General features: G+C 37.0%; 1 protein-coding gene across 4 annotated transcripts in view; it reads left to right on the top strand.

Moving 5' to 3' along the window:
• The window catches only part of THOC1 (THO complex 1), a 54,791-nt gene that overhangs the window by 13,115 nt on the left and 21,176 nt on the right, over positions 1 to 20,500 (top strand). For all 4 annotated transcript variants that reach the window (XM_010354891.2, XM_030925779.1, XM_030925780.1 and 1 more), the window contains 4 exons: positions 890 to 972; positions 2,607 to 2,680; positions 7,901 to 8,009; positions 9,363 to 9,494. In XM_010354891.2, coding sequence (XP_010353193.1) covers positions 890 to 972; positions 2,607 to 2,680; positions 7,901 to 8,009; positions 9,363 to 9,494 — 398 coding nt within the window. The remainder of the gene's footprint in view (positions 1 to 889; positions 973 to 2,606; positions 2,681 to 7,900; positions 8,010 to 9,362; positions 9,495 to 20,500) is intronic.

Raw genomic sequence — 20,500 nt, forward strand, 5'->3', positions numbered from 1 at the left:
CATTTCTAGGTTTTTATTTAAAGTGAGAGATGTGAGACTCTTCCCTTTACTTGACACTTAGAGTCCATTGTAGGGTTATTAGTTGGCCTAAATTCAATACTGTCTTGTCTCAGGGAATAAGGAGACCCAAGGAGAGAGAGTCATGGGAACGGGTGGTCAGTGAAGCAGTCAGAACACACACAGCATTTATTGATTAAATTTGCTATCTTACCAGCTTGGGCAACATGGCGAAAACCCGTCTCTACTAAAAATACAAAAAAATTTACCCAAGCATGGTGGTGCTTGCCTGTAGTCCCAGCTACTCTGGAGGCTGAAGTGGGAGAATCATCTGAGCTTGGGAAGCTGAGCCTGCAGTGAGCCATGATCATGCCACTGCACTGCAGCCTGGGTGACAGGAGTGAGTTGCTGTCTAAAAAAGAAAAAAAAAAAGTTTACTGTCTTAGATGGGTGCAGTTTGTGGCAAAAAACAAATCTGTGGCGAAAAACAATGACAGTGCTAACCTCAAAGATCACTGATCACAGATCATCGTAACAGATATGATAATAAAAAGTTTGAAATATTGTGAGAATTACCAAAATGTGACAGAGGAAGTGAGCATATGCTGTTGGAAAAATGGTGCCGATAGACTTGCACGATGCAGGGTTGCCATTCAATTTATTTAAAAAACAAGAAACTGTGAAGAGCAGCAAAACAAGGTATGCCCATACTCCAAAGGTACTTTTAAGAAATGAAGTTTTGAAAGGATTTGAAAATCAAATGTGTTCATTTTGACTGCTCTTTAATTATGGATTTAGCATTTTGTAGTTTTGATTATGACACAAGTTACATTCATACGTAAGTTTAGGTGTCACTGGACTTGCTTTGAATCTTCTTTGTTTTTTTTACTAGGTCTTAACTTACAGAGTCAGTTTAATCTGGAAAATGTCACTGTTTTCAATACCAATGAGCAGGAAAGCACCCTGGGTCAGAAGGTGAGGCTGATTTGAAACTTTCTCAGATAACTGCAGGTTTGTTATTAAGATAACTTATGTGGGGCCAGGCACAGTGGCTCACACTTGTAATCCCAGCACTTTGGGAGGCTGAGATGGGCAGATCACTTGAGCATAGGATTCAAGACCAGCTTGGGCAACATGGCAAATCCCCATTCCTACAAAAAAAAGTACAATTAGCAGAGCATACCTGAGAGGCTGAGGTGGGAGAATCACCTGAGCCCAGGGAGGTCAAGCTGCAGTGAGCCTTGATCATTCCACTATACTCCAGCCTGGGTGACAGAGGGAGGCCCTGCCTCAAAAAAAAAAAAAAAAAAAAAAAAATCATGTAAACGAGCCTATAAGTCAGCAAAAATTTAAAAACTTTTGACTTTATTTCCAACTTACAGAAATAATGTTTTGTATGTAAAAAATTCAAGCAGTGTTTAAAATAGAAAGTACAGTTATTCTGTAATCCAAGGTAGACCATGGTAGATTATGGCATAGCTTTCTATTAAAGTGCATTAACAAAGTAGCTGTACTTTCTGTTTTGATAGTGTTAATCATAAGGTAGATTATAGAATAGATGTACTTTCTGTTTTAAACATTGGGTTATTTTTTGCAGAATATGTATTTTTTCTATAAATTTTTATTATTTCTATAACCACTCATAGCATTCTGTGTCTCACCATACCAGGACTTTTTGGGTATATGTACAAACATATTGTTTTTCTCCAAAATGAGGTCATTCATACTATTCTGAAATTCACTTTCTTCCTTTAAGATTTAGATTTATCTTAGTTTTTAAATGGCCCTTGGTAAATGGATATATCAGAGTGGATATATCACATTTCTCTGCCTGTGGGCATTTAGATTATGTCTGATAGTGGAAAAAAAAGTTACAGTGTCCAGGTAGTGTATAATATTGCATCAGTCTGCATCATCTACATCAATTATGCAGATGTCTTTTTAGGATAAATTCCAGTAAATAAAATTACTGGGTTAAAATATATGCATATTTCATATTTCAATAGCTATTTCCTGATTACTTCTCAAAGAGGTTATACCAGTTTATACAGCCACCAGTGGCACATGGAGAATGCCTGCCCTTTTTCCCCACAGCCTCACCCCAACAGTGTGAATTATCAATTTTTAAAAAATAATGGCTTAATTGATGTATATATTTGAAAAATACGTCTTCTTAGTTTTAATTACATTTTCTTGATCATTATTGGTGTTAAGGAACTTATTATATGTTGATTGGAATTTATTTTTCTTCTGTGAATTACCTATTCATGCTATTTGCTCATTTTATTGTTGAACTGTCTTTGTGCATTTCCAAAACATTTAGGCCTTTATTCCAGAGGGAATCTATTGATTATGTTTAGAAATGCAAATTTGAAACTTTCTACTGTCTTCATGATTGTGTTATATCATTGTCATACTGTTCTTGAGTTCTTCTGTCCGTCAGGTAAAATTATGATTGCCTTACAGATTAACTATAGGTCTAGATAGTTAGTGACTAGACTTCTCTAACTGGGGGTTGCCTAGGAATATGTAGCTGACCTATTATTCTAGTATTTTTCTCCTGTCTGATGACTGCTTCATGACAGGCTATACATTTTTTTTCAATGTAGCACACTGAAGATAGAGAAGAAGGAATGGATGTAGAAGAAGGTGAAATGGGAGATGAGGAAGCTCCAACAACGTGGTGAGTTTTCAGAGCTTAAGCTTTTTGACTTACAGAGATAATCTCTTAATTTATTGAGTATCCTCTCTGGAGTGAGGATATAGGCAAGGAGGAAAGAAATTATAAGAAATTTCTTTCATTTGTAATTTTCATGTATATTACTTAAAATAATAAATCCTAAATCACTAATGGGCTTTATCCGCTGGTTTCTATATTAAGTACAGACAGTTCATTGTTTGTATAGCCTACCCTATGCATAATCCCAGCATTTGAAAAGCCAACCACAGGCAACCGTGGGAGCTCCTCCCCTTAGTCCCTTCTATTAAACTTGTGGACCCAGTGCCTGTGTGTACTGGGCCAACTTTTAATGAAATAAGCAGGTTAAGAAGCCTTTCCTCCTTCTCTCCCCTTGCTCTTAAAACTGTTTCTTATCTCCTCCTCTATAGCCCTGTGCTTTCTTTCCAGAAGCAATCCTCAGTGGCATAGATGGGTTCTAGAAACTGCAACATTAAGTGAAACGATGTATGATGAAACCAATTTTCCCATAGGCTAATAAACAAAAGTTAGGTTCCTATGGCCTATTTCTAATCACAAAAACAATCACCAATCTCCTAGATAAAGATGAAAATGCTTCTGTTATTAAACATTGAATAAATGTGAACTATGCATGCATTTGAGAAAGATTAATAAAAACAAGTAAGATAATTATTTGCCTAGTTATTCCAGTTTAAGGTTGCGGGTGACCAGAGCCTGTGACAGCAACTCAGAGCTCAGGGCGGAACCAACCCTGTATAGGATGCCATCCGCTCACGGTGTGTATACCCACACACCCACACTCACTCATCCTGGAACCATTTAGACATGCCAGTTATTTTCATGTACACCTCTTTGGAATGGAGGAGGGAGTCTGACTACCTAGAGAAAACCCACACAGACATAGGGAGAATATACAAACTTCACATAGACCGTGGCCCCAGCCAGGAATCCATTTTTTTTTCCCCTCATAAACGTTACAATAAAACAATATTGAAGGAAACATCATTATTTGAAGACCTGCCATAATTTCTTCCTAGCGCTGGCTTAGAAGCAATAAGCAAGAGAAAAGAGAAGGTATTAAGGAAAATTTTCCTTCACTGGCACTCTTCCAGGTGTCTGAGGTGATGAGAGTCACTAGTTATAATTGAAAGAATTTCCATTACTGTCTAGAAGATCAAGATGGGATTCCTGTATCTGCCCTATATTTCTGGCATCCCAGATTTCAAATTCAAACACATCTCCAGAAGAAATATTAGAAGTGGTGTGGCTCCAAGCTTAACTCCAATACTTCCTAGTCATGTTTCAACATCTTTAAAATGTAGTAATGCCACCTACACTCTACAGGTAAGAGGATTAAATAAGACGATGATCAGAAATAGTCTATTAAGGCACTAATTGTTTATATGTAGTGGTAAGTGTAGAGCACTTAGAATATTGTCTATTCAGTGTCTAGTAGCTATTATTTGTTATCGTTATTTTTTTTTTAGAGACATATTTATTCATTATGCATGGATGGAATAGGCTTTAGGGTCTGGCCTGAGCAACATCAGGGCTCTGGGGCAAGTTAGTAGGCTACAAGATAATGAGTCACCTGAAGTGTAAACGGCCCCAAAGACACTGACCAATGCAGTTTTGTCTACTTAGATTTTGCCTAAGACTGTATAGACAGTTCATCCCTATTGGTTATGTTTGTAAATCACTTAAATAAGACTTAACACTCAGCTGCCTCTCTCTGTCACAGTCACTAATGTTGAATAGAAGGAGAAAATATATGAGGAATTACTTTGTAAACAGCAGATGGCCTTAGGCACTGTAATTTACAAAGCGGAACACATTACCCATGTACCTACAATATGAAGTCCATTCAGATTTGGCTGAAATACACCAGTAAACATTTTGTTAAGAAATTTCAGGCCGGGCGCGGTGGCTCAAGCCTGTAATCCCAGCACTTTGGGAGGCCGAGACGGGTGGATCACGAGGTCAGGAGATCAAGACCATCCTGGCTAACACGGTGAAACCCCGTCTTTACTAAAAATACAAAAACTAGCCGGGCGAGGTGGTGGGCGCCTGTAGTCCCAGCTACTCGGGAGGCTGAGGCAGGAGAATGGCTTAAACCCGGGAGGCGGAGCTTGCAGTGAGCTGAGATCTGGCCACTGCACTCCAGTCCGGGCGACAGAGCGAGACTCCGCCTCAAAAAAAAAAAAAAAAAAAAAAGAAATTTCAATGTGTAACATCCTATAAAATAGCTCAACATTTTAAAAACTGTATCGGCCGGGCGCGGTGGCTCAAGCCTGTAATCCCAGCACTTTGGGAGGCCGAGACGGGCGGATCACGAGGTCAGGAGATCGAGACCATCCTGGCTAACATGGTGAAACCCCGTCTCTACTAAAAATACAAAAAACTAGCCGGGCGACCTGGGGGGGCGCCTGTAGTCCCAGCTACTCGGGAGGCTGAGGCAGGAGAATGGGCGTGAACCCGGGAGGCGGAGCTTGCAGTGAGCTGAGATCTGGCCACTGCACTCCAGTCCGGGCGACAGAGCGAGACTCCGCCTCAAAAAAAAAAAAAAAAAAAAGAAATTTCAATGTGTAACATCCTATAAAATAGCTCAACATTTTAAAAACTGTATCAAGTTTTCCAGAGTATTTTGGTTAAAATAGTTACAGGACATTCTATTTTACATAGTAATTGGGTCTCTGATTTGTTATTATTTGCAAATACAATAAATGGTTACATTTGCTTTGTGTGGATAAACAGAAAATTCAAAAGTTTCTGTGGAGTGGTGAAGGTGGAAGGCAAATTGCAAGTGGGTTGAAGAGTAAATGGGAAGGTAATGAAGTGGTGACATGGAGTATAGACAACTCTGAAGAATTTTATTCAGCTGTGAAGGAAAAGAGCAAGGGATAGCATCTAAGGAGAGGAGAGTTTAAATTTTTAAAAATATATTAATGCCTCAACTATAAAAACTGCCTAACAGTAATATTTAACACAACTTCAAAATTTATTCTGTAAGACACCTCAGATACCCACCAAGCCAATTAAAGATAAAAGGGAAGAGATCAAAAGCCTTTACAGGTAGGAGATGGTAATTAGCAACTTGGAATAACATTGTTGTTGGTATCAAGCATTAAATTAGATGTGAAGTTCTTATCAATTGAGACAAAAGGGACATATAATGGTTGCGTGATTCTCATTCTCTGTTAGAGCTAGCCCCATTTTTAAGAGACAAACTTTCCTGGTACTACATTTCAAGAGGTATTTATTATATTCAATCTTACATGTTGTAACTGAGTAACATTTTGTTAGTGTGTGTGTGTGCACATGCACTTCAAAAACATTCTTTATCAAATATGGAACTATACAAATATTGGTTCTTGTTCTTTCATGGATGTAAATAATTTATATAGTGCTGTTTCTTTTCTCTATTTAACGTTTTAGGTAATGTTCTTTTTGTGGCTTTTTGTTCTGTTTTGTTTTGTTTTGTCTTTGGTTTGTTTTTTGAGACGGAGTCTTGCTCTGTCACCCAGGCTGGAGTGCAGTGCCGCAGTCTCAGCTCACTGCAAGCTCTACCTCCTGGGTTCAAGTGATTCTTCTGCCTCAGCCTCCTGAGAAGCTGGGATTACAGGCATGCACCACCACGCCTGGGTAGTTTTTGTATTTTCAGTAAAGGTGGGGTTTCATCATATTGATCAGACTGGTCTCAAACTCCTGACCTTGTGATCTGCCTGCCTCAGCCTCCCAAAGCACTGGGATTATAGGCATGAACCACCACACCCAGGCTGTGGCTTTTTTGTAAAAACCCAATTCATAGAAAACCCAGAGGTATAATCTTATTGTTGTAAATCAGTTAAGCTGCTTTAATTATAGAGAGAGGTTAATGTGCAGATCATTGTGTTCCTACTTTCAGAGTTGTTACTAGGGAAAAGTTTAGGAAGAGTGAAAGTAAACCTACCCATTAGATTCTTTCAGATACTACTAATTCTTGGTGAAAGCTTTGGCAAGAACTGGATTTAGATTTTGGTTAGTTAAAAGTTGTCAGTGTTCTTCACTGTTGATTTTCACGTGCCTCACATACTAGCCATTTATCAGATATTAGCTGTTTTAAAAATTAAAAGAATAGGCTGCGCAGTGGCTCACGCCTGTAATCCCAGCACTTTGGGAGGCTGAGGTGGGCGGGTCACGAAGTCAGGAGCTTGAGACCATCCTGGCTAACACGATGAAACCCTGTCTCTACTAAAAATACAAAAAATCAGCTGGGCGTGGTGGCGGGCACCTGTAGTCCCAGCTACTCAGGAGGCTGAGGCAGGAGAATCATTTTGAACCTGGGAGGCAGAGCTTGCAGTGAGCCGAGATCACAAACCTGCCCTCTACTCCAGCCTGGGTGACAGAGCGAGACTCCTTTAAAAAAATAAATAAATAAAATAAAATAAAAGAGTATGTATTGACACTGTAGATGTGTGACATATCATGATTAGAAGTTGAATTAGTAGTGCCATAATAAAGTCACTAGAGAAAGGGCTTATTTTTGTGATGCTAACTTGATATGTACCATATATGTTTATCTCATACTAATGCTTCTTAGGATATAATATTATTAGTTAGTGACTTTTAACATAGATTCAGATTAACATCGGTTTAAACAACATAAAAGTTGATTTTTTCCCCCTCATATCGAAGTCTAGAAGCAGGCAGTCCAAGGCTGGTAAGGGAGCGCTGCTCAGTGAGATTGCCTAGACCCAGGTTTCTTCTACCTTCTTCTTCCATCATCTCTTGGTGTTTGCTCTTTTTCCTGTAGTGCAAGGTGGCTCACTCTCACATCTGCATTCTAGCCAGCAGGAAGAGGAAAAGGCCAGTGATAAAATATGGCCCAAAAGTTGCACATATGAATTCTACTCCCAACTGATTGGCCAGAATTTAATCACATGATCATACTAGCAGCAAGATTGGTTGGGAAACATAATCTTTAATTCTGAATAACCATGTGTCCTACCAGAATTCAGGGCTCCACCAGTGTAGATAAAGAGAGTCTATTGGGGTCTGTGAGTTCCCTAAAATGATTTGTAAAAGTTTATATAAGTATTTGTGAATGTGTACTTTTCTGATAACTTTCATTAGCTTCTGAAAATGGTTTGTGACCAAAGCTAAGAATATTTAGATATTTGTAAAAGAATTTAAATGATTTATTTAATGTAACATTTATTTTATTAGCTCTATTCCAATTGATTACAACCTGTATCGAAAATTCTGGTCACTTCAGGATTACTTCAGGAATCCTGTGCAATGCTATGAGAAGATTTCATGGAAAACTTTTCTCAAGGTGAGTTGCCAGTGATAGACTCTCAGAAGCCTAGTATTTTATAGCCAGTGATAGAGCTAAAACTTACTCTTGTCTAACATACTTTTCACTATTTTATTCTACCTCTTACATTTTTATACCAATTTCATAACAAGCTAAATTATAAATTAATATTTAAACCGCTATTATTTTCAAGTAGTGTATAAGAATCGGATATTTAAAAGTCATTACAGCCTTGCTTTTTTGGAATATAATGAGTGTTATCAACATCAATTGATGATATTTTGCAGAATATATTCTATCTTTGTACAAAATTATTTTAGCTGTCTTGTTGAAACAGAAGTCCTCAAGTCATGGCCCTGGGCCAGATCTGACCTACTGCTTGAAACAAAGGTTTATTGGAATACTACCATGACCATCCACTTACCTGTGGCTGTTTTTGCGATATTATGGCACAGCTGAGTAGTTGCAACTGAGACTATAAAGGCCACAAAGCCTGAAATACTTACCCTCTGGTCCTTTATGGAAGAAGTTTGCCAATCCTGTTTTAGAATAATTTTTATATTTTTCTTGGCTACTTAAAAATCAGTTGTCCTTTTTTGCTGTAATCAAAATATAAGTAGGTAGTTCTCAAAGTAGCGTGGTGTGTGTTATGTTATTTTTAATAGTTTTTGTTTTATATGCAAAGTTTTGTGGGGGCAGCACCATCCAAATTCAGATTAAGTGGTTAGTGAGAAATAATCTGGAATTGTCTTCTAACTGGACAGAATTTGATGGAATTTATTTGCTCAATCTTTAGCACAAGAAATACGTAAGAGTTTCTACAGGTAGTTAAACAATTTCACTGGTAAATTCCTATACACTCTTAAAAGTGTTCCCTTTTCTGTTTGTCCCTTACACAAACTTCTTAAATCATATTTCTTTTTTTTTTGGAGACGGAGCCTCTCAGGTTCAAGGGATCCTTTAGCCTCAGTCTCCCGAGTAGCTGGGACTACAGGTGCCCGCCACCATCCCGGCTAATTTTTGTATTTTTAGTTGAGACAGGGTTTCACCATGTTGGCCAGGCTGGTCTCAAACTCCTGATCTCAAGTTACCCACCCACCTCAGCCTCCCAAAGTGCTGGGATTACAGGCATGAGCCACTGAGACTGGCCAAGAAATCACATTTCTTTAGGAGTAGGGAACTTGTTCCTACTTTTACAACAAGTGAAATATCCACAATAGTTTTTATTCCCATAATTTTTATTGTTAGTGTGCCTTACAATATACAATATACATACATGATTGAGAGTAAATTCTAGACATTTTGATGCAGGAAAGCACTAAACAAATTTGGGTAACAATGTCGAATACAACTAATATTTTTATTTTGCAGTATTCTGAAGAAGTTTTAGCTGTTTTTAAGAGTTACAAATTAGATGATACTCAGGCCTCAAGAAAAAAGATGGAAGAATTGAAAACAGGAGGAGAGCATGTATATTTTGCAAAATTTTTAACAAGTGAAAAGGTATAAGTTTTTCTTTCTCACTAAGCATAATGAGAAATGGTCTTGTTTTATTTCTGTTTAGCTGACAGCCTTTCTAACTTAAATTGAATAGAAATGTTTCCTATTTTTACTTTGGGTTAAAGCTGATTAATGTTACTTTGAAAGTCCCATTTCTTCCTTTCACAAGTAGGACTAATTTGATTTCAAAGGTGAAAGTAGTTCTACATTAAGTCTGTTTTGTAGACTAATTTTGGAATAAATGCAGTTTAATTACTTTTATGTCTATATATTTTAAACTTCAGGATTTAATTTGTATATGAAAATAATATTTCATAATTATTAGGTACAAGTAAGGGGTTTAAAAGTTCCTTGTTAATCTTATTTATACATTTTAAAAAGTAAATTTTGTTCAAATATAATGCTACAAGATTATGTAAAGTTTCTAGTCAAGATGGCACATTGAGTTTATGTTTCGACTCACTCCCTTTGCTCCAAACACATAGCAATGACGGGTAAAATATAAACGAGAAAACAAAAGAGACAAGGCTGGGCTTCCACAAACAAGATAAATATCTTCATGGACCAGAAATGCCAAGTAGTGAGCAAAACTGCAGCCTGGGCCTGCTGGACTCTCTACCAAGGCAGGTGGTGGTATCCAGGAATTTGGCTACAAGTAACAGAGACTAAATGTGCACCATGTGAGACAAGGGGCCAGAGCCAGTTTCGCTTCTTGAAGCCAAGGACTAGGGTGGAACTTTTATCCACTTTTGGAAAGAAACTAAGAAAAAATATTGCCAGTCTTCTGCCAAGGGCTATGGTTTTATAGGAAGTTGTGAGCCTAGGGATAACAAAGACAGCTTTGTGTCCATCTGCTTGCTCAGTGACCAGATATGTGATATGCTAAGTATACTTACGAAACAGCTGCTCTAAGAAGTCATCATAAGACTTCTAGACTTTTGGACTCAGGGGCCCTGGTAGAAGCAGATGCAAAACTGCTAGAAAGGGAAGGATGTACACAGAGAGGGAGGGGAAAGGAAGTAAACAAACATCCCAAAAGAAAAGGCTCCGGTTCAAAACTCTGATAAATTAAAATTCCAAAATCTATAAATCTAATGCTAAGAAGGATCACCAGCAAAATCAACTATTGGGATAGACATATATTTATTCCAGATGAAATATATAGCCTGACCAAGATTTCATATATGTTTTGGATACTCAAAAAGATAATTGATGAGATAACTAATCCATTGAAAAGGAACAAGAAATCATGAAACAGAAGCAGGCTGAAATGAAGTAGGACAGTCAATACAACTATTCGGGAGTCTTGGAAATGAAAAATATAATCATTGAAACCAAAACTCAGCACACAGAATTAAACTATACAGTGGACATAGATGAACAAAGACCTAGTGAACTGAAGAAGGTGATGAGAACTTCATCCAGCAAGCAGCACGGTTTTTTTTTTTTTTTCTTTTTTAAGTGAAGGAGCAGTTAAAAGCCATGATGAATAGATTGGGAATTTCCAACATCTGTCTAGTAGGATTTCCAAAGAAGAAAATGGAGGGAATGGTAGAGAAACTGGATTGCAAAGAATTGAAGGAAATCTCAAATCCTCAGCTGAAAAGTATGCCACAACTGCCAAGCAGGATAAAGAAAGATAAATCTACACTTCAGTACCTCATGCCATAACTGTGGGCATTCAGAGAAAACCTAAAAGCCACTAAGGGATAAGAAAGACAGATATACCGGGAAGGCACAGCGGTTTGACTGTTAGCAGATTTCTAACAGATATCAACCATTAATACCAGAAGACAGTAGAGAAAAATTAAAGTGCTGAAAGAAAAATGACATTGAATCTAGAATTTTATACCAAGTTAAATACACCCAAGACTGTCGATGAAAGAAAGACATTTTTGTTTAGAGACCAGGATAACTTACCACTCAGTGACCTTCATTTTGAAAAAAGCTACTCAAGGATGTTCTTCAGGAGGAAGGAAATTGAACCCATAAGAATGGAGTGGGATACAGAAGGCAACGGTGAGCACAAAAATTGAAAAATATGACAGTAAATTTACTATTGACTATAAACACAAAAAAGTCATGAATGATTTAAAATTTTTTTAATTAAAAAGTTTTATTAACGTGGAACTTAACTAGATGACAGTAATAATATGGAAGGGGAAAGCAGAGATGTTTAGTGAGTAATTTAAAATTATGGCAGTCCTTGTAATCTTCAGGCATAGGAAAGGAATACTGAATATTCCTTTTCATGTATATTAAAAAGGTAACCACCAAAAGAAAACCAACTTGTTGCTCTCAAAGAGCAGAGATCAAAGGGAGGCAGGGAGGAACCTAGACTACTTTATAAATCTGACAAATGGCAGAAAGGGAAGGAAAAAGGAAGAGAAAGGAGGGGAGAAATATGTCAGTAATAACAAGTATAAACTGATTTAATTTACCTAATATACCTAATAAGACTTTATCAGATTGGATTTTTAAAACTCCAGCTATATTTGTTAATTTAAATGAAACAAATATAGAAACCTTTTGGTTGACTAAAGAATTCAAAAGTTTTATTCTACCTTATGTGGAAGAGGAGAGGAAAATCCCAAAGCTCTTCTTGCTTAACAGAGAAACTTCCCAAGGTTATCTACTTTTTAGAATGCAGAGGTGTCAGTTTAATATTATCAGGGCAAAAAAGTTACAAAATAAAACAACCAGTAAGACTTATATACTTTTAAGACTTACAGGTCCACATTTCTCAGGACATGACAGCTATTTCAAAAATCTGGATGTCTTAATAGAATTTTTTTTTTTTTTGAGACGGAGTTTCGCTCTGTCGCCCAGGCTGGAGTGCAATGGCACGGTCTTGGCTCACTGCAACCTCTGCCACCTGGGTTCAAGTAATTCTCCTGCCTCCGCCTCCCGAACAAATAGCATTTCTAAAGACATTGTAATAATGAAAACAGCAGGATTAAACATTTTCAGTGAAATCTCCACACGGGAATATGGGATTGATGCTTTTATATCATTCTCCATTCACTTTATCACACTTGGCTTTCTAATAGTATCTCTCCTTTTATGAATCTTTGTAAACTTGCTTTCACCAGCAGTTAGAACATGAACTTTCAGGATTAAGCTCTGAAATTTCATTAATTAATACCACGAGGAAGGTAAAAGCAGCTTTGAGAAGCTTAAAACTTACCATAGGAATAAGAAAAAGGCACAAAATAGTACCAGAGAGAATGTGAGACATGTAATGTTTTGCATTTTCATTTCCCTTTGTTGCCCCTTGAGCAACAACTTTATCTTAAATTTACAGTCCTCCTTGTACATTCTTCATATTTTTTGGTGTATTTTTAGTGTTTACTACTTAATATACAAGTGAAAATATTTGTAATACATTACCTATATCATGAAAAATATGCAACATTTTGTAAGCTTTACTGCTGCACTGAAAGAAGCCTTCCAGCATCTCTATACCTTACGTGGTATACTAGGATTCCTAAAAAGGCCTTCACACCTAAATATACACCAGTTTTGGGCCTGATGTTACTTTCAACTTCTGATATAGATTTGGTAAGTCATGGGAAAGGTCTGGATTTTTCAGGGATACAGGTGCTGTATTCCTTGCCAGTAAGAGCTAGCTAAAGTGAAATCTAAAGCTATGATTATTTGGAGCATAATTCTATAGCCTATCATTTCATTGGTGAACAGGTTTAGAAAAGTGCTTATTATTACAAGGTTAGATCTTTCATCTCTGTAATAGAGCCTGTGACCCATCCAATGGGAATATTATTATCCAGAACCATTGTGTTTTGTTACATGAATCTGGTCAGACTTTTCCTTAGGGATAGTCCGGAAATAATACTTGGCAAGTTTGATATAAAGTTTTTTTTTGTTTTTTAGACACTTTTTTTTTTGGCCCACTGCAACTTCTACATCCTGGGTTCAAGCAATTATTGTGCCTCAGCCTCCCGAGTAGCTGGGATTACAGGCGCCCAACACCACGCCTGGCCAATTTTTGTATTTTTTAATAGAGACAGGTTTTTTTGCCATGTTGGCCAGGCTGGTCTCGAACTCCCAACCTCAGGTGATCTGCCTGCCTCAGCCTTCCAAAGTGCAGGGATTACAGGCGTGAGCCACTACGCCCAGCCAGATGATATAAACTTTATAGTTGGAGATAGGCCAGTCATGTGGCAACTACAGGTAGGCAGAGGTTCTATAAATAAAATGAGTGTCTTTGTAAATTATCGTATCTTCCTTCTTAAAGACAGAAGTTTCCCCTAGAAACAAAGTGCCACATTTTTGTGCTACCTGGAGTGTGATTGTAAATACTAATGCCCAACAGTATAGTTCCCTTGTTAGCAGAGCGAAATAATCCAGGGATACTACTTGCTAAATGTAGTGCTGAGATACCTGGGTTGTTTAATTTTTAATGGAGTGGAAAAGTATCTGTTCTTTAAGGTTAGTTCAAGGTCATACTCAGAAATTTTAAGGGAGAATTTTACTTCTAATTGTTCAACTTATACCAAATAAAAGGCACTGGTATTATAGGGATTCCTCCCTCCGTACTATGTAGCATGTAAAAGCGGAACAACATTTCAAAACATTTAAGTACCATGAGTATTACCATGATGGTTAAAAGAATATATTTTTGGATCTCTTAAGTTCTCACAGAAAAGTGTATAACAACACTAACTAGATACAGGCTTTAGGGTTACCCAGTCCTTTAGAATAATATGCTTCTCGCTTTCCATCTGAGACTCAATGACCAGAATGATCAGATGGAATACTCAGTGGCTAGCAGTTACCAGGGTGAGGTTACCCACAGTCATGTACTGTTGACCCTAGGGTGGTCATTAGGCCATTCTTTTTCATGGAGAAAAGAAAATTCACAATTTTGCTTGGTCTCTGCATTGCGTGAAGAGGCCTCTAGTTAGGACTTTTGGTCATTTTTTTAAAAAAAGTTCCTGGCAGTAAGAAACTATCCATACCGTCATTCTGCCTTAAATGTTTTGTAGTTTTTATGTCCATTTGAGAGGTTGAATCTTTATGTAGTAGAGGCTAAGATAGGTCTCTTATAAGATATACTATAGCTTAGTTAGGAGCAAATGAAGGCAGAAGCAAGGCCCTCCTGTTAACAAGTGGGCAGGCTAACCACTATCCTACAATTTTTTTTTAATCTCATTAGTTGTTTTTGGTACGGGAGGCTTTTAGATAGCTCTGGAACAGGGCTGCACAGCAGGCGGTGAGTGGTGGGCAAGCAAGCGAAGCTTCATCTGTATGTACAACTGCTCTCCATCACTTATATTACCACCTGAGCTCCGCTTCCTATCAGATGAGCAGCAGCATTAGATTCTCATAGTAACATGAACCCTATTGTAAACTGATCATGAGGGATCTAGGTTGTGTGCTCCTTAGGAGAATCTAATGCCCAATGATCTGTCACTGTCTTTCATCACCCCCAGATGGGACCTTCTAGTTGCAGGAAAGCAAGCTCAGGGCTCCCACTGATTCTACATTATGGTGAGCTGTATATGTATTTCATTATGTATTACAATATAATAATAATAGAAATGAAGTGCACAATAAATGTAATGCACTTGAATCATCCCGAAACCATTCCCTCTACCCCATAACCCCTGATCTGTGGAAAAATTGTCTTCCATGGAATCAGTCCCTGGTGCCAAAAAGGTTGGGGATCACTGCTTTAGAAGTCTTTTGCTGACAGTCTTGTCAGTCTTAGCATATGCTTTCACTCATCCTGTAAAGATAAATACTATAGATAAAACCTTTTCATATGATTGACATTTTTTAGTATAAATAAAATTGACTTTTAATGGTCCTCAGGGCGGAAGGCAGGAACTACCCTCTGTTTTGACATTTTTGAACTCGGTGGTCCTGACAAATAGAACAGCTCTTTAAATATCATTGAGCATATTAGAAAACTTAGAGTATACTCGGCCATTGTTATTTTTAGAATAACCTCTGTGTGTGAGTCAAGCCATGGTTATACAAGCAAGATAAGAAAGTAAAGTGATTGATGCTACCAAGTAGCAGCCCTCTAGGAAAGACTAAAGGCAGTTAGGGTGCAGGTGGTGTACTGCAAAGTAGGCTCTGAATTTGGAGCCTAATCTTGAAGAGAGGCAAAGGCTGAAAGGCTTAGCAGAGGAGACTAGTTATTTGATAAGATAAAGAGCAGAGAGAAAATAAGAAGCCGCCCAACCTTCTTATTAGCCAAAGTAATAGAAATTAATACTGACTATAACAGAAAGACCATTACAAATTTTAGGTCCTCTAGAAATGAGAACTCTTATTATGTTTACCACAGTGTATAGTCATGATTACACAAAAGCATAATGAAGTTATATTTATAAATGTTAATAGACCTTTGAAAAGAAAATGTTCTCTGATGCGGACAATAATTTTGGACTCCTGGACATACTCTATAGAGGGCAAAAAAATATTACCTGGTTATAAATGGACTTCATACCCAGAGGAAAAAAAAAAATTTCTGTGAGTTAATCAGGCTCCCTCCTCTATTATATACAAGTGTTTATTAGTTTTCAATATACTTTTATATGCATGTTGTAATAGATCAGTGTTTAATAACAGTATTATTTAAAACTTTAAAATTAGTTTTTAAAACAGTTCTATCAAGCATGTTTAATATGTAAACATTAACTGATTTATTTCATCCTGAGTGTTACGAAGAGCAAACATGTTAAGGTACGGTCAGAGATACATAGGTTTAAAAACATATGAATCAGGCCAGGCACAATGGCTCATGCCTGTGTCCCAGCACTTTGGGAGGCCGAGGCAGGCAGATCACTTAAGGTCAGGCGTTTGAGACCCGCCTGGCCAACATAGCGATACTCTGTCTCTACTAAAAATACAAAAAATTAGCCGGGTGTGGTGGCAGGTGCCTATAATCCCAGCTACTTGGGAGGCTGAGGTAGGAGAATCGCTTAAACCCAGGAGGCAGAGGTTGCAGTGAGCTGAGATCACACCATTGCACTCCAGCCTGGGCAACAGAGCGAGACTCTGTCTCAAAAAAATAAAATAAATAAAAGAATCATATGTTAGGGACTTTTATGTTTTCTGTGTCTGAATTTTAATTTTTTGTAGAAATGTTTTCAATACTCTGTAATCCTATAGAGTATTAAAACTTTACCAGATAGCGTAAGAATATTCTGTAAATTCATATAATTTTCAGTATTGTCTGAGATTTATGAAAACCAACACCAGTATAGACACTGGCTGTTTAATCATAGCTTGATTTAGTTGTTCACCCATGTTTATGTGTAAATAATCCTAAGTATTAATAATACAGGTAACAAGAAAATAACCTATATTAGAAAGTTTAATTTTAGCCTTTTAAAGGCAGAAAAATCTTATGTTTATTAAAATTCTGTATTTGTATCTTTTTTCTACCTTGTGGTTTAATCAAAGAAAAGTCATAAAGTCATCTTTTAGACTGAAAACTTTCAAACAGTACTAATGTAAAACATTACAGAGTTTGTTTTACATTAACTATGAGTATTAAGGAAAATGAAATTTAAATCTTTGGTATTTATTTTATTGAGGAATACCATAGCCTTCTAAGTCTACCTCACAGTACAGTCATGCACCCCATAATGGCACCACATAATGACCATATAATTGGTCAGCAGTGGACCCCATGTACAACAGTGGTTCTGTAAGATTATAGATTATAATACTGTATTTTTACTTTGCCTTTTCTATGTTTAGATACACAAATCCTTAACCATTGTGTTATAGTTGCCTACAGTATTCAGTGCAGTAACATGCTCTACAGGTTCGTAGCCGAGGAGCCATAGGCTGTACCATATAACCTAGGTGTATAGTAGGCAATACTATTGTTAAGTACACTCTATGATGTTCACACAGGGGGGAAATTGCCTAATGACACCTTTCTTAGACTGTATCCCTGTAGGTAAGTGACACATTGCTGTATTAGTACAGAAAGTTGCTTAAAACTTTTTGAGACTGTGTCGGGTTACTTTTTTACTAAATAAAAGGATTGAGAATTGATAGGTCCTGCCTTCAATGGGCATCTCCTTTTATCTTATAACTCAGCAGGGACGCTGAGAGGTCTTTAAACTAAAATTAGATTTTTCATTTTTTTAAGAACTTTTTTTTGAAAGACACTTTGAAAAGAATTATTACAAAGTAGAGCTGGGCGCAGTGGCTCACGCCTGCAATCCCAGCACTTTGGGAGGCCAAGGCAGGCAAATCACTTGAAGTCAGGAGTTTGAGACCAGCCTGGCCAACATGGTGAAACCCCAACTCCACAAAATACAAAAATTAGCCGGGTATGGTGGTGCATGCCTGTAATCCCAGCTACCCTAGAGGCTGAGGCAGGGGAATCCATTGAACCTGGGAGGCGGAGGTTGTGGTGAGCTGAGATCCCACCACTGCACTCCAGCCTGGGCAACAGAGTGAGACTCCATCTCAAAAAAAAAAAAAAAGAAGGAATGCTATTTAAATTTATAATGTAGTTGTTTTTATACAATTGTTTATCCATTCTTTTCTAAGAAACCAAATGTTTTCTATTTCAATTGAATAAGCTATATGGAAGGTACTATTCCAGGTAGAAAACTATTTTACAATTTAGTCCTCTAGACCCTAATTTAATATCTGACACATTTGTGAAAATTAAAAGTTTAAATTGTTTAAAAGTTTAAAAAGTTTAAATTTAAAGTTTAAAGTTAAATATTTGTAAACATACTAAGTGTGGAACCTGTATTTTTTTTTCCTAATCTGGGGAGAAAATGGGTATATTCAAAACATGTGGAGTTTAGGCTTGATTTCTTAATTGTCTGGGCAGATTTTAACACCTCGTCCAGGATTATGTAAGCACTTAGTGGTGCCTTTCAGCAATTTAAAAAGGAAATCCAGTATGTAAAGCTGGGTGTGGTGGCTCATGCCTATAATCCCAGCACTTTGAGAGGTCGAGGTGAGTGGATCACTTGAGGCCAGGAGTTTGAGATCAGCCTGGAGGACATAGTGAAACCCCATCTCTACTAAAAATACAAAATTTAGCTGGGCGTGGTGGTGCGCACCTATAGTCCCAGCTACTCAGAAGGCTGAGGCAGGAGAATTGCTTGAATCCTGGAGGCAGAGGTTGTAGTGAGCCACGATTGTGCCACTGCACGCCAGCCTGGGTGACAGAGCAAGACTCTGTCTCAAAAAAAAAAAAAAAAAATTCCAGTACCTGAGAGATTTAGTACTTTTCCAGAAATCTCTCAAGACACACAATCTGATCAGAAGTGTATACTGTAGAAACTGTATAGCTGTGTTCTTTTCATAGACTCAATACTTTTTCGAGAAATATGCAACTCCTGCAGTCATGCTACAGAAAGACTACCCTATTGCCCACTCTCTGACACACAATTCATATGGGTTTTCACGTAAAAGAAAAAAAAGAGCCTAACACTCAGTCAACAGGAAAAATTATTAAATTAGGCCAACTAGAGGTCATACAAAAGCACTTTTAAGGAGTGAAAACATTCTGAACTAACTCAAGGTTAGTAGTAGTGATCCTTTTGTGTACTCTTCCTCACTGGGGGCTCAAGAGCAAAACAAATTCACATTTACACAGATGCTCTGAGTTTCCCATGCACCAAATTGCCATTGGTATATTTGTCTTCTGGGGGCACCAGTTTCCTTTTAATGAGGTTTGCGTCTCAGAATCTTATCCTTTCCTAGTTACGCAAAGCCAAGTTCCGTAATTCCATGATTTTCACAAGGAAGAAAGCAGACCCAAGAGCTTAAAACTTATGTGGAAAAGAAAAGAAGACAAGAAAAATTTAATAAATGGAAGATGGAGCAGTTTGTATCCACAAGGGATATATACCTAAAACAAAACTCATGATTGAAATACTAGGATGGAAAGAAACATACCAGGCTAATACCAACAAAAAGAAAATTACATAAATAACAAATAAAATAGAATTTAAGGGGAAAAGTATAAATAGGACAAGGAACACTACATAATAAAGGAATGAACCACCAAGAAGGTGTCATGAACTTATGTATATTTCACAATATACCCTCAAAATATATTAAGCAAAAACTTACAAAGTTATGAGAAGTTGGCCCACAATTACAGTATATATTTTTAACTGCTTCTGATGGATCAGGTTGACTAAAGATTAGTTAAGTATATGGAAAATTTGAATAATGACAGTAATAAGCTTGATGTAGTACAGAATAAATAGAAGCAATATATTTATTTTTGTGTATACATGGAACATTCACAAAATTTGACCATGTACTAGGTCACAAATTCTCAGCAAATTTCAAAGATTATACATGAACACATTCTCTGGCCACATTTCTGTGTCATCAAATTAGAATTCTAAAATTAAAGCTGCAAAAAGGACAGCTTAAAAAGAGGCAAATATATGAAAACATAAAAATGCATTTCCCAGGAATTAAGGAAGAAATCATAATGGAAATTCCAAATTTGTAATAAATGTATATCAAATTTGTAATTATAGGAAGAATTATATGTCAGAAGTGTGGGTTACAAATAAAGGGAGATGTAAAGGCACCGTTAAAGCTTCATATGCATTAATGGAAAAAATGTCAAGAAGGAGTGACAAATTGAGCATTCAACTCAAGAAGTTAGAAAAAGTACAAAATAAACCTCAAGAAAATGGAAGTAATAATAATAGCACAACTTAATGAAATAAGAGAAACTATGAAATATATCAGCAAAACTGAAAGTTGTTTCTTTGAAAAGAAAATGTTAGAAATCCAGAGCCTGTGCAAGGAAAATGAAAAGATACCAGCAAACAATATTAACAGTAAAAATTGACATAATTAGAGATATTTGAAATGATTAAGAGGATATTATGAACAATTTCTACAAATAAATTTTGAAGCCTAATGGGAATTCTTTAGAAAAATTTAATGACCAAAATAGACTCTCAAAAAAAAAATAAATAGAAAACTAAATAGATGAACAACCATTAAAGAAATACCAGCCAGAATGA

This window comes from Rhinopithecus roxellana, chromosome 21 (assembly GCF_007565055.1).
Source record: "Rhinopithecus roxellana isolate Shanxi Qingling chromosome 21, ASM756505v1, whole genome shotgun sequence".
NCBI lineage: Eukaryota > Metazoa > Chordata > Mammalia > Primates > Cercopithecidae > Rhinopithecus > Rhinopithecus roxellana.